The sequence below is a fragment of the Pan troglodytes genome, chromosome 15, assembly GCF_028858775.2.
Source record: "Pan troglodytes isolate AG18354 chromosome 15, NHGRI_mPanTro3-v2.0_pri, whole genome shotgun sequence".
NCBI lineage: Eukaryota > Metazoa > Chordata > Mammalia > Primates > Hominidae > Pan > Pan troglodytes.
The window spans coordinates 59036226-59051649 of record NC_072413.2 but is presented as its reverse complement, the minus strand read 5'-3'; the positions used below and the strand labels follow the sequence as shown (position 1 = coordinate 59051649).

Genomic DNA, 15424 nt, shown 5'->3' with positions numbered 1-15424 from the left:
CACAGGGAGGAGGCTTGAAGCCCCAGCTCTTACAAAACTCAGCATTAGAGATTCAAGACATCCATGCAGATGCATTTATACCCAAAGCCTTTGTTCCCATTTTCTCAGAAATTCTTAAGATTCTTAAGTATAGCAACCAGATGCAATGAAAATCTGTTTTGCCCCTTAAATTACAATTCTAGAGCAAATAAAATATTTTCACCAAGATTGAACTAGGATGCTTATGTGAAAATAAATTTACAATAAACCCAGAAGGAGCTTATTTTTCCTGACTTGACTTTTTCCTCTTCATGCACATTTTTTTGAAAACAGAATACAGAATTAAAGGGGGGAAAAACCCAAAACTTTAGAAGAACTATAGTTTCTAAATTGGAAACAATGCTGTGGGAGAATGTAAATCTAAACTAAATCTCAAAAAGCACAAATTAGCTTAGTGGCTCACTGTTATTTTTATGCTTTTATGGGGCCATATGCAAGTATGAAGTCTTTGATCAATTACTTGACAAGTGAATAAGATATACAAGACTAGATGTGATTCAAACATTCTATTCTGCAAAGAATTAGTGTTCCCCTATTAGGAAGTGTCTATACTAGGCAACAAAACCCTTTAAGAGTACTTACAGGGAAGTGGATTAGAGGGACTGTCAAAAGCACAGCAAATAGTATGCATAACTTCACAGTCATGACAACAACATCATGTGATAAGTATTTACTATAACCTTTTAGTAATTCTGACTCCACTTTGTCTGTAAATAAAATAATAAGGATCACATTATAAAGTACTAAGGTATCAATAGTAACAAAATTGTTTTCCTTTGCACTAATGGATGGTAACAGATTTTAGATTCCCATTACCAAATCCTGGCCTTTCCCCTAGCCTATGAAACACAGAGACATTAATTAAATATCTTCTTGAAACCTAACACCCTTTTTCCTTTAATAAAAACCAGAATAAGCAGAACCTCTCAAATTATGACAATGAATATGTATACTAAATTATCTCTTTGGAACTTTTCCATAATCTAAGGGTTTGAACATTTGTGCTGTTTGTTTATAAAGTGCTTTCACACGTGTTGTTGAATTTAGTCCCCATGATAACCCCAGGTAGGTCCAAAAGTGTTAAATGATTTGCCTAAGATCACATAACACAAAGCGGCCGTGCCATACACCTACTTCTTTTTGGTGCTAGAGCCAGCATCTTTTCCTCAATACCACAACGTTTTCTAGAATCTCAGAGTTTGGTGCATGTTACATTTCATCTGTGGATTCATGTTTTACGAAAAAAAGAGAAGTGTTAGGGAAATGTCTTACTTAGTAGGCCAGTGTGTGGTGGTCAGCAATAGGATTTATACATGCCGACCAAGCTTTGCTCCACAGCGTTCTTGCATTCTCACAATGTCTCCCTAACCTCAACCCAGACAAGGGGAAAGAAGACTGAGGGTGCTCAGAAACACTGGATATCAGTGTTTTGTGGGAAAATATCAGTTTGTACTTAAAATAGAATGGTGCTTTTTAATTTGAGAGTGTTTCAGAAAGGATACTTTGAGGGAAACCAAAAACAAAAGGAAACATACCTCTGTTCTCAGGGAACTTTAGGAAGAGATGAGATGAATACACATAGCTATGATAGAAAGTGTGATATACACATGTAAGTGGCCAGAGAGTTCTAAACAAGAGCTATGGAGATTCTAAACTGTGATGACACAGAACATGTTCAAATCCCACCAGTAACTAGCAACTTACACTGAGTCTCTCAGTTCCTACATCTTTAAAATGGGGATGGCCATATACTAAACTATAGGGTTACTGAGAACATTACATGAGTCAATGAATGTGTGCTGATGTTCAAAGATGTGGGGGAAGAGATTCTCTAGAAGCAAGGAGCAGCACAAACAAAGCAAAGGGAAAGTGCATCTGAGAAAATAAGTGGTCTAGTAAGTACTACAGTGGATGAAACAGTGTGTGGGTGATGGGGCTGGAAATGCAGTTCAGACCTAGTAATACAGTTCTGCATGAGATGTGGCCTCAACCTGGTAGGCCACAGAAATGCAATAATGACTTACAAAGAACAGTGTATTATGATCTGAACTAAGCAGGAGTACGGATTGGAAGAAAAAGAGACCCCAAACAGGCATAACAGCTACTGTTACAATCACTGAGAGGTAAAGAGAATCTGAACTAGACTAGTGATAATGGAAACAGGAGAGAAATGAATTGTCCAAAGTATCAAAAACATACTTTACACAATGTGGGATTTGGACTAAGTAGGAGACTAAGAAGAGCCAGGAAATCTGGATTCTATTTCCAAATCTGTGAGATACTTGTGAGTCTTTGGAGAAATATGGCAAACTATTTTATTTCCATTTTCTGAATCATAAAATGAGCTATTAACACTTCTTGCTTAACAACCTCAAAGACTTTTTAAATGGCCTGGTTATTATGCAACATTTGGGCACTGGCCTGGCTCACCAGAGGAACCCTTTTCTCTTCCTTTCACAGCTGTAATCAGAGCAAGTATCATTAATCTAGGTACATATCTATAAGTCCTTTTAATCTGACAAATTTAGAAATTAAACTTTAGGAGCTCTGGATAAAAGGATCCAAAGCAGCTCCTGAATCTTGAAGAACTAGATTCATTACAAATTCAAAATAGATGTCACATGTCCACTTTCTACTTTCCCAGGATGAAAACACTTCTTCTGAGCCAGTCACTCTGTGTTCTTAACTGAGCCATAACATATGTGAGGGATAGAGTGGTGCATGCCTCCCCAGATTCAGACAAATCTCTACAAATCTCAGAAAGGGCCTAATGGTGATCTCTGCAAGTTATATATGCCATTGAAGTCAGGAGGCTGTCCTGTTTAATACACACTGTCAAACAGGGTATTAAGTTTACAAAGATTATCACAAAGTAGCAGAAATAACACTGGATTAGTATTCAGGAAACCTGCCTTTAATTCTGTGACAGGTCACTTCACCTCTCTGGGCTTTAGTTGTTCATCTGTAAAATGAATTGGAAGCCTTAAGTTGAGGCTAGCCCTTATAAGATCTCAGGTTCAACCAGCAATTTCTTCCTATGACACAAAGCTCCTGTTATCCTGATAGAAAGATATGATCAAAGGTTTTTGTTGGTTATGATTCACAATCCAAGAGCAAATCAATATCTGCCTCTTCTGTCTTTGGAGAAGAACTTACTACTTTTGTATCATTTATTCTATTTATCTATCTATGTATCTATCTATGTATCTATGTATGTGTGTATGTATGTATGTATGTATCTATCTATCTATCTATCTATCTATCTAATCTATCATCTATTCATCCACCCATCTATCTGCCTACCTACCTACCTATTAATCAATCATATACCTACCTACCATGTGATTTTCTTAGATGTGTATTTCTCTATTATATAAAATTTGCATACTCTGAAGAATTTGCATTGGTGGAGAAGGGATTAAATCAGAGACAACATAATGGTTTTACTTGATATTAGACAAATCCCTGTCTAGGAAACATGCCATCTACATGATGAAAACCTTTAGCCTTTGTGTTCAAGCAATAATGTTAGAAAGATAGATTATACATAGACACATACATAGATGGATGCCTAGAGCTTAAGTGAGTCATATTTTTCTAAAAGATCACCTTAACAAAAACTTGGAATAAAGGAAATCTGGCTTCTATAGCACAATTTCTGAGTAGACAACACAGTAATAAAGGCATTGGCTTTGGAGAGAGACAAAACTAGATTCAAATCCCAATTCCACTATTAACTGGCTTCAAGTATCTGGTCTAATTACTCAACCTAAATGAACCTACACTGAGCTTGCAGAATTGTTATAAGGATTAAGTTAGGGAGTATATATAAAATATCTGACACTGTCTTAAATGTTAGCTCAATAAATGTATTAGCTTCCATCCTTCCTCCACATCCCTTTCAATCTAATACAGCTACAATTTAATACAGTTTCTAAGCACCTAATGGTGATTCATGTAACAATTTCTCAGCCAGCCTGGATATTGGCAAGCCATCTGAGGTTTCTTCCAGATAGTTCTATTTATCCATAGGGAGAAGAAGGAGGTCAGTTTTTTTGGACTTTTTCTTATTGCTGAAGATCCCTAAATATAATAGTGTTTGTGCCAGGTAGCAATTTTAATAAAAGAAATATATAGCTATTCCACTATACAAAATATTTTTGGATCCCAAGAGATCCTGTTACAGTATCTTATTGACACAGAAAAGTCTTATTGAGTTCAAGTCTGTATAAAAACTAACAAACCCAACATCCAAAAATAAAGTTTATATATTTAAGTAATTTTGTTTTATTAATAATGATCAGAAAAGCTTGACAATCTGTTTTAACTTTCTTTGTAGCGTCTCTAGCAGGGCACCATGCTCACATTGGAAATAATGCTTTTCCTGATGGTGTACACAGAACCTTACTTTTTCTTGAGGTTCTTATCAGAAGAGGAAAAAAAGTCAACATACAAAGCAGACAGTTTTTGCAAAAGAAATAAAACACAATTTTATTTTTGTTGCATAAATTTAAAAGAACCTGTAAAAATAATTAAGGAGGAAGGTCATGGTGCATCATAGAATGCACATCTGCTGAATCCTGTGATAATTAGATCTGAAGGCAGAGATGTCTGACATCTAAGTATACAGGTATAGTTCCGTGTAAAACCCTTTCCTTTCTCAACTTGTTCTTTTGCAATTAAGATGACTGACTCACCCAACCCCCACACTTCTGAATTAGACTAATATATTGAATTCAAAATTTAAGAAAAACAGAATCATTAAAATTGCACGTTTTTTCTTATAGAAAGAATCATGTCCCTAAGCCTGAAGTTTTACTTAAGTGTTTAAGAAAATTTTCATAAGAAGTCATTAATCTTAAACCTGAACTACCTTTCTAAAAGAAAGATAATCCAATTGTTTAGGCCTCAAGAGCCACCACAGTACTGCATTGTAATTTGGTGACCTGAGCAAATTAACTTAGTAATAAAAGGCATAAGTAAAGTCTATACATTGGCGTGAGGCCATCTATGTAACTATTATTTTGTCATCTATAATTTTAAAATGTACTTACCATAAAAAGTGAGGTACCCAAAGAGTGCAGATATAAAATAAATGAGAAAACTTAAAGCAATTGCTGTATTGGTAACATTCTGCATTCTTTTCTTTGAAGGACTAAAAGACAAAAATGACAAAGGTAGAATAAGTGATCTGAATTATATGTAAAGAAGCAAGTATGTCCTAAGCTGGTCGAGAGAATTCCTCATTCAAGAACAACTCCATCAATAACTATACACTAGAAGTCCTCATTTGAAATTAGTACACAAAGATTACACTTCTTCCTTTTTTTTTTTTTTTGAGACAGAGTCTCGCTCTGTCGCCCAGGCTGGAATACAGTAGTGTGATCTCAGCTCACTGTAACCTCCACCTCCTGGGTTCAAGCGATTCTCCTGCCTCAGCCTCACAAGTAGCTGGGATTACAGGTGCCTGCCACCACGTCCGGCTATTTTTTTTGTATTTTTAGTAGAGACGAGGTTTCACCATGTTGGCCAGGCTGGTCTTGAACTCCTGACCTCAGGTGACCCACCTGCCTCGGCCTCCCAAAGTGCTGGGATTACAGGCGTGAGCCACTGTGCCCAGCCTCAAAGATTACACTTCTAGGAAACATTCTTAACTTGGACAGAACTAACTCTTGTTTGTTTTGTTTTAAACTAACACTTAGGATCCACTGATGAGAGGAAAGGATTAACAAAAGAGGATGTCATTCAATCGGAAAGCCTTAGAGGTAAAAAGATACACAATATATTTAAAATATTCCAGGATTCTACAGTACCTTTGAAGTTCACAGTATATGGGCAATATTGAGGTATGGCAGAGAAATGAAAAAGCCATGGTTGGTAAGGCATAAGCACTCTGAAAAAAATTTTAAAAAGATAAAATTATTAAATGCCACTCTACTGAAACCATTATTTCATTTGACAACAAACTCAGTTCTTTAAAAAATCAAATTGATTACATTTATTTCATCTTTAATGAGTCTTCTCTTTATAAAATAAGAATTTTTTTAAAAGAGAAAAACACTTGTGATCCAGCAAATATTTTATTTGATAGTGGGCTTGCCTGTACTAGCCAGAATATTTTTTGTTTGGCTGCCCATACCATGCTGCTTTTACTACAATCACTACTTCTACATTATCTGGATAAGATTTTAAAAATTACATAAGATAAATAATATTTAAATGAGATAAAAATAACATTTTAGAAATGTTCTTTTTTAATTCTCTGTCTTCTAAATGTACGCACAATTTAAATGTATCTTATTACTCTAAGCAGCACTAATAGTTAATGCTCTTGAACCTGCTTTCATGAACTCAATCCAAGGGAATACTGAAAATATTAATCACATTTTAATATTGCCAGCATCTTTGATTAGGATCTCTTTCAATGGGAATGAATATCATTTATTCTAGACCTACAAACTCTTAAGAGAGCCAATGTAATATACAAGTATAAGGTTTTGTTTTGTTTTTATTATTAGAATACTTAAGAGTCACAGTAAAGCAAAAAAAGTTACCATTTAAGTGAAAATACCATCTTTACCAAATAGACGATGGTGATCTATTTTCTCCTTTCTGCTCTAAAAAAATTTCCACTTAACTAACTTTAGGCTCTTAAACAAAAGAAATTCCAGAAATGAAGACCTATCTTGGGACATAATGCCTAGAGTCTTAAAATATCTGAAGGGGGTTAGGAGAGAGGAAGCTGTAGTGTTTCCTGAGGCTGGACTAGGAAAATGAGAGTTTAATTCACAAATTCTCTGTTTCATATATTGCTCAATTTCCTGGCTTGTCAATTATCCTACCTAGATCTTTAAGGCACCTGGAGGTCTTTACCATGTAAAAGATGTGGTAATCTCCCTTTTGGGACCAGAGAGATATTTCTCATTTCAAAACTAGAGATAAAAAGGAAAATTCTGCATGGTGGAGTAACCAAGCTAACATTCTACACTAATAGAGTTTTACATGAGCAGGGGGGATTCTAGCATCTGGGACCTATACAAAATAGCATTTCAGCAGAGTCAGAAAGTATAGACAAATAAGCCTGCAGCAACAGGGAAGACTTTGAGCTCTTCTAGAGTGGTAAAGCAGAGACCATCCATGTCACAGTTCTTGTCTCCTCTGCTGATGCTCAGGGGCTCTTAAAGGCATTTCCAGTATACTATGGCTTTTAGGGAAGTCAAAGGGACTTGGTCTCCTAGTCTCTACTCCTGGCATCATGAATTTCAACTTTGGAATGTCGGCCAGAAGATATATTGGCAGTGCTCAATCCCTAGTCCAATGATGAGGCTGTTTAGCTACAGACCAAGGTTCTACTCACAGGGGAAGAGTTTTTGATATAATTGGCTACTTAGCTTTACAAGTCCAGAGGGCAACAGGAAGTCGGTATACACAGAGGACCTTATTGGCCAGACCAGACATTCGGTAAATCTGTTCTTTCAGGCAGAGGCCCATTTAAAACAGGCTCCATTTAAAGGCATACCAGGAAAAAAAAAAAAAAAAAAAAGGTGGCTGTTTCATAATAGGCCACCCTGTGTTAAATAATAGTAGTCTTCTGGTAGGCAATCCTATACTTAGCACTTTCATGAAAATTAATTAGTCACAGGTACAAAGACCTAAGAGACCCTGTTACACAAACCTGTTAAAACCTGAAATGTGAAAAATCAACTAAAAGTATCTGTTAATAACTTACACACCTCTTTGGAGAAATGAAAGAGCTTTGGCTTACAATCATCTGTAACATTTGAAATCTGTTTAAGAGCATTGAGGGGAAAAAGAGAAACCAACAGCCATTAAATTTCAGAATATATCAATAAAAATGATGAATTTATTATTACTAGGCTTTCAAATGAAAGTATTTCAAAACAAAGTTCTAAAATGCAATATAGCCATTACTTTTTCATCAATCAGAAAAGAATCATTAGTCTTTCTTTTCTTTTTAGTTAAAATAAAAAGGAAGAAACTGAAAAGAAAATATAAGCTATTACCTGGAAGCCTTTCTCTACATAATTTAATGTCAGAGGACAAGGGATGGACCATTTTTTAATTATTACCTAAAAAAGTAAACAGAATCAGCACTCAGATCATTTCTTATAAAATTAATAAGAAACTGAATTGAAATAGGTCAGTATCATTTCAATTAATCTCATACCATATCAAATAAGATGCTAATAGAAGAGTCTCTGCTTCTGTGACTTTTCCCGGTTAGAATGGGGTCAACATTTAACATGGTCACCTGTGGTAGGGAGGCGGTTGGAGACTGCAGGGTGTTAAGTAGAGATCTCCCCCATTAACGACTAAGGGTACTCCTGTACTCCTGTGTCAACTTTCAAAATTCCAACAGCATCAAGGCATTTTTTTTTAAGTGCAACTCAAAACAGGAACATGATGTTTTCAGTGACTGTCATACAGGAATATGGTTATTTGTAGAGTAGGTATTAGTGAATAGAGAAACATTTAACAGCAGTTTATGGAAAGGCCACAGGAAGAAATAAGTACAGACTTTATACTCAGGAGGAGCTCAGAGATTTCTGATGTACACATTAAGTGCTGCCCCTCCTTACTTTTACAGATCTGAATTATTTTTGGTGAATGTGGAGAAAGCTGGCTGGAATAAGAGCATATAGCTAGGGAACTCCAGCTGGTAAAAATAAATTAAAAAAAAAACATTAAAAGAAATCCAGAGGGATGCTGTTTCCCAGAATTAATCAATGAAAATGTTTCATGTTTTTACTCTTAATTGTGGCCATCCTGTTATCAGACCTATAGCTGTGGCTCTGTCAATATTACCATTGTTGCTGTTGTTTCAGGGCACATAATTACTCTGTAAATGTTTGCTCCAGGGTGAATCCCAGTGCACAAAGGGACAAGAAAGAATAAAGGAAGTATTTGTTCTTTGTAGGAGACCAATATGTAAACACAATTTCTATTCCTACTTGGTATTTACCTAGTTTTGGATTTTGACTAATTTAATCAAAATTTTACACAGTGATAAAACAAATATAAGGAAAACATATACTTTTAGGATTAAGTTAATGAGTGAACTAAAGAATCACTCTTAATTAAAAACCTCACCAAGAAAAAAATTACTGTAGAAGGATAAACTAGACAAGCTGCTTTGACATTTCTAGGTAAGTTTTCAATATGACATAAAATGAAACGGTCAACTTACCAAAAGGAAATAACAAAATCAAAAGCAATAATCTCACCATCATTATCTTGATAGGTTTTCAAAGAAAAAAAACAACAACAACAAAAAACGATGAGGATGGGGTGAGGGTGAAACTGCTCCAAATTCAGTTTCTTTTCTTGTTTTTTTTAAGACAGGGTCTCACTCTGTCACCCAGCCTGGAGTGCAGTAACACAATCTCAGTTCACTGCAACCTCCACCTCCCAGGCTCAAACCATCCTTCCACCTCAGCCTCCCGAGTGCCTGGGACTACAGGTGCGTGGCCATCACACCCAGCTAATTTTTGTGTTTTTTTTAGAGAATAGATTTTGCCATGTTGCCCAGGCTGGTCTCAAACTCCTAGGCTCAAGTAATCCGCCTGTCCCAGGCTCCCAAAGTGTGGGATTACAGGCGTGAACCACCGCACAGGCCCAAATTCAGTTCCTTATATTTTCCCCTAACTAACAGTGGTAGTGTTGGCAGAAAAAATCATTTACTGAGGACTTGCTGTGCACCAGGTACCTTGATAAACTCTGTATGTGAGCTGCCTCATTTATCAGTTGTTATTTCTTAAGCTTTCAAATCAAAATATTTCAAAGCAATGCTCCAAAATGCAATATTATCATTAATTTTTATTAATTTGAAAAAAATAAGAAATAGCCTGATTTTATATTAATAGACAGTTCAGTTACTACAGCTAATTTCTCTGCAAAGATCCATCCCAACTCCAAGCCTGCATGGTGGTATGGGGTGGATAGAGATGATGTCCCACAAAGCAGAAGTACAGAACAGGAGTGAAATGAGACCCAACAACAGAGAGGAAAGATTAACAGGAAGTCCTTGCTTAGGTTGGTAAGAAGGTAAGTCTTGGGGTTGGAATGACAAAGGGAAAAAGGAGACTAAGTATTAAAAATATTTGTTCACTTGCACAAAAGGCCTCCCTTCCTTCTCTCTGCTCTAAGCCCTTTGCATCTTTTGTGGCTCAACTCAAGTTGTATTTCCTCTAAAATCCTTCTTTACTCTAGCTCTCAGTGAGCCTTCTCTCCTCTCAACTCTTGAGACTCTTATTCTGAAGCAAATATATCAATACTTATTTATATATTGCACACACTGTTCTCCATGTTTGAAAAGAAATTTATCTCCCCCACTAGATTGACAGATCCTTAAGACTAGTGTCCAGGTTAAATTTCCACACCCTAAAATGCCTAACATAGTGTTCAGTAGAAGGAAAGCTTCTGACTAAAAACCATTTAAATAATTCTCTATTTCAGGCCAGTGCAGTGGCTCACGCCTATAATCTCAGCACTTTGGGAGGCCAAGGTGGGAGGATCGCTTGAACATAGGAGTTCAAGGCTAGCCTGGGCAACATAATGGGACTCTGTCTCTACCAACATTTAAAAAAAAATTTATCTGGCCAGGCGCGGTGGCTCACACCTGTAATCCCAGCACTTTGGGAGGCCCAGGCGGGCGGATCATGAGGTCTGGAGATCGAGACCATCCTGGCTAACACGGTCAAACCCTGTCTCTACTAAAAATACAAAAAATTAGCCAGGCGTGGTGGCGGGTGCCTATGGTTCCAGCTACTCGTGAGGCTGAGGCAAGAGAATGCTGTGAACCTGGGAGGCGGAGCTTGCAGTGAGCCGAGATGGCACCACTGCACTCCAGCCTGGGTGACAGAGCGAGACTCCATCTCAAAAAAAAAAAAAAAAAAAAAATTATCCAGGCGTGGTGGCATGCGGCTGTAGTTCTAGTGATTCAGGAAGCTGAGGCAGAAGAATCACCTAAGCCCGGCAGTTTGAGTCTGCAGTGAGCTATGATCATGCCACTGCACTCCAGTCTGGGTGACTGGAGAGAGTGAGATTCTGTCTCTTAAAAAAAAAAGTTGTCTAACTGGATTACTGACCTATTAAAACGTTGCTTAGAATACTAATCTGTACTTAAGATAGAACTTTTAGAACGAATGGTAATCCGCTTGTGCTCTAAAATACACCAAAAAAAAAGTAAATTTACCAAAAAAAGGTAAATCCATCTTGTTGGTATCATTCTGAGACATACATATAATTTATTTTTAAAATTGCAAAATATTTTAGAGGGGGCAAAAATTTAGGTTAAATTTTTTTAATGAAAATACAGATCTGGGAGAACAGATAAAATATAGGTTTTAGTTTATATTATTCAAAGAATATAAGAAAATAATAGTTTCTGAACTGATTTTTTTAAAATGTGATATAAATGCTATACATATTTACAAACACATATTGACAAAAATAATAAATGAAAAACTGGTATCCTTCCAAAATTCTGGGTTAATATATATACGTTTCCTTTTCCTAACCACTATGTATTTTAAAAGATAACATTCAGAGAATCTAAAATAAATATGGCGGCTGGGCACGGTGGCTCACGCCTGTAATCCCAGCACTTTGGGAGGCCGAGGTGGGTGGATCACTTGAGGTCAGGAGTTCAAGACTTGCCTGGCTAACATGGTGAAACACCATCTCTACTAAAAATACAAAAAAAAAAAAAAAAAAAAAAATTAGCATGCACCTGAAATCCCAGCTACTTGGGAGGCTGAGTCAGGAGAATTGCTTGAACCCAGGAGATGTAAGTCACAGTGAACTGAGATCGTGCCACTGCACTCCACCCTGGGTGACAGAGCAAAACTCTGTCTCAAAATAAATAAATAAATAAATAAATAAATAAATAATAAAATTAACATGCCAATTAAAAAGAGTATTTAAAAAAGCATACAGAGTATTCTTCATTGCCCCACTGTAGATTAAACTGTGCTCACAGGTAAAAATCTGAGCAGATGGTTTATAAGGCATTACAATGAATGTAGAATATGGGTATTATTTCCATATGGCTGCTACATTAGAAATCTGCATTGAATTAAAGAGTATCTGTCATGACAGAAACAAACTACAGTAGACATATCATATCAATACATTTAACCTGCTTTAAGCTATTGGCTATGAAAACTAAATTACTCCTATCTATGCAATGATTGCATTGCCAATTATCTGTGAGAGAAAAATTCAATATGTTATCTATACTGATTCTCTTTAATATCCATACATTCATTTGCATATGTAGGCCACTTCTAACCACACTTCCCAACAATCAAATGATGATGGAAATATTTAGTTTTTTTCTTTTTCAATATGGAGCCTACAAAGTGTATGTTCAATTCACTTATCTGCAAGATATAAGTCAGACAACTGGGGAGAGAAGAAGAGGAATGATTTTAATGTTGTTAAATTCAACAAATGATTAAATGTAAACACTGTTAAATGTTTTTAGTTTTAAGAGCATTCAATAGAGGATAAATGCTTATATATACTAAAATCAGGGTCACTTCCACTTTGTTTAAATAATTTAAAGTTATTTTATCCCTGTGTCTCAGAAGATAGCTTAGCCTAAGTTAAATGCACCCTAGGTTGTTTTGACAGCTTTGAAATCTGGATCTTTAATATGGCTTAACTACTGATGTGCTGTTCTGCTCTTACATATGGCTGTTTCTTTCACGCATTTTCAAAAACAAGGAAGAGTTGAACCAAGCTTATGAAAAGCTCATTTGGACATGTATATTCTTGGAAAGTTAAAAATGTTTATTTCTACTTAAGGTTTGACATTTAGATACTGATTATGGAATAAACTGCTATACAAAGAAAAAAGACAAAAAATTTCACACAAAGGTACTATCTTTAGAATGTTAAGATGTTTTAGAAGAATTAGAAGGAAATAAATTTAAATTCTTATCTTTATATTATTTTATAATATCAAAATAAGTTAAATTTACCATCTGATATTTTTATATAATAAAAATGAGCTAATTAAAAAATAAGGAATATATCCCACATGTGAAGAAAAATATTTGTAGTAGTGTTTTTATGAGAATTTATCTATGCTGAATAAACCAGACAAAATAGGAGAATTCAGTCAACCCAGTTCTTACTAGATCTCCTCAATGTAGTACCAGAAGCTCTTTTTTTTTCATTAATGGAATAAAGTTTCAAAATTAAGATGACTAGTCTCAAACAGATTTTACAGATTAGAACCAGACTGATTCTTCATACAATATGGTACAGGAATAAATTTACACACCTACACAAAGAATTACACTCCATCTAAGATTTTAACAGAATTGGCACGCTCTCCTCTCTAGTTAACCACAAGAAATGCTGAATTTGAAATGCTGTTCTAGCTAAGCCTCTTCAAAATAGATACAATGAAGGAAATAATTTAATGGAACAAAAGTGCTTTTAATAACACAATGAAATAAAATGAGATACCCTTCCCAACACAAAACAGTTAAAAGTAAAAAAGACTAACACAATGAGTCCAATTTTAGTGAGGAGATAAGCAATGTATTATATTTTAAACTTACCACAAGAGCAAAGAACATCATAAAGAAAAATGATAAACTACTTGTGTAGCCAAGAAAGCCTGTAAAATAACAGTAAAATAAAAAGCAATTTATAAGGAAAGCGATTTTAACGTACACCTAAAGCTATACATCTTAGGCATGTTTTCTATTATAGTGGTTGGTATCTGGGGCTTAGGGTTCAGAATAACAACATTCCAACTATCTGTCACAGATCATTTATGTAGCTCTGTACAGCAGAATTGGAACTGGCTTACCACTAATGGTACACTGTAAGGAAAGGCTGCTCTTTAATGTTCCGCTGTAAAGATTTTATTTTAGTGGGGCAGACAAAATACTACTGCAAACCAAGTAATAGGTTAACTAGGCAGGGCTGAAGGCTGAACAACCTAAAATAAGGCCAAGTTTAAAATTATACACAACCACCATCCTTCTGCCAAAAATGCGGTACTGTGAAATTTTAAAGCCCCTTAATATTTGTCTCTCTTTCCCTCCCTCCCTTCTTTCCTTTTTCTAAACAAATAATGTGCTCTATAAAGACTTACCTATTTTGGGAAGAAGTGCAAGAGGGAACACAATGCCAACACATATGATTATTAGTAGTGTTTGTCCATCAAGATACCAATATCTATTATAAAAAAAGTTCTACTTTAGGCATGGGACTCCAGTGTTTGTTCTGACACACACACACACACACACACACACACATACACACACACACACACACACACACACACAGAGTTATAACCATTACAACCAGCCATTAGGAAAAGCCTACTTCCTTTCATTAAAATGTTCTTGTGGGATCCTATTTTTCTTATTAATGAATTTACATTTAGAAATGAATAAAAACAAAGAGATGCCATTTCCAACTACCGAATTAATAAATATTTAAAAATAAGATAATAGTCAACATTAGTGAGGAGTGATGAGGTGTGTAAAAAGCTGGTGAAAATGCAAATTATATAAATTACCTTTCTGGAAAGCAATTTGGCAATAGACATAAAGAATTTTCAAATAATTATATACTTGAAAACACTTATAAAAGACTATTAAAAATAATAAGAACATACACTTTTTGTAAATTTTAATTTTATTTAAGTTCCATAGAACATGTGCAGAATGTGCAGGCTTGTTACGTAGGTATACATGTGCCATGGTGGTATGCTGCACCTATCAACCCGTCATCTAGGTTTTAAGCCCTGCATGCATTAGGTATTTGTCATAATGCTCCCCCTCCCCTTGCCCCCACCCACCAACAGGCCCCAGTCTGTGATGTTCCCCTCCCTGTGTTCATGTGCTCTCATTGCTCAACTCTCACTTACGAGTGAGAACATGCGGTGTTTGGTTTTCTGTTCCTGAAGAACAAAGACTTTTATAAAAAGATGTTTACTGAAAACATTTAAAATAATAAAAATTGAAAACAAACCTCCAAGACCATGATAATTTTGAAATAACAATATACTGAATATTCAGTAAACATCATATATTTGTGTGTATACAGCATGATAATTTTGAGGAAAAACATGGATGCATTAAAAATGGAAAGGAACTAAAATATATTGATAGCCATTATCTCTGGGTGGTAAAATAATAGGTCATTTTTCTTCTTTATAGTTTTCTATATACATTTTTCCAAATTTCAGGAAAGGGCATTAATCACCAATTGTAAAATATTAAAATTTTCATATAAAGGCATTGGAATACAGAATGAGAAAAAGGTAGGTTAACGTGATTTTGTATTTGTTCATTGAAAAAAACAAAACTGGATGCACATATAAAGCCAGAAGGAT

At 35.4% G+C, this 15424-nt stretch overlaps 1 protein-coding gene across 5 annotated transcripts in view; it reads right to left on the bottom strand.

Moving 5' to 3' along the window:
- Positions 1-15424, bottom strand: part of SLC38A6 (solute carrier family 38 member 6) — a 96457-nt gene that overhangs the window by 26352 nt on the left and 54681 nt on the right. For 4 of the 5 annotated variants that reach the window (XM_054666633.2, XM_509991.9, XM_063792939.1 and 1 more), the window contains exons 7-13: positions 14177-14259; positions 13635-13693; positions 8064-8129; positions 7773-7826; positions 5853-5932; positions 5094-5194; positions 622-746 (exon numbers count right to left, since the gene is read on the bottom strand). In XM_054666633.2, coding sequence (XP_054522608.1) covers positions 622-746; positions 5094-5194; positions 5853-5932; positions 7773-7826; positions 8064-8129; positions 13635-13693; positions 14177-14259 — 568 coding nt within the window. The remainder of the gene's footprint in view (positions 1-621; positions 747-5093; positions 5195-5852; positions 5933-7772; positions 7827-8063; positions 8130-13634; positions 13694-14176; positions 14260-15424) is intronic. The other variant, XM_016926175.4, reaches the window with a different exon arrangement.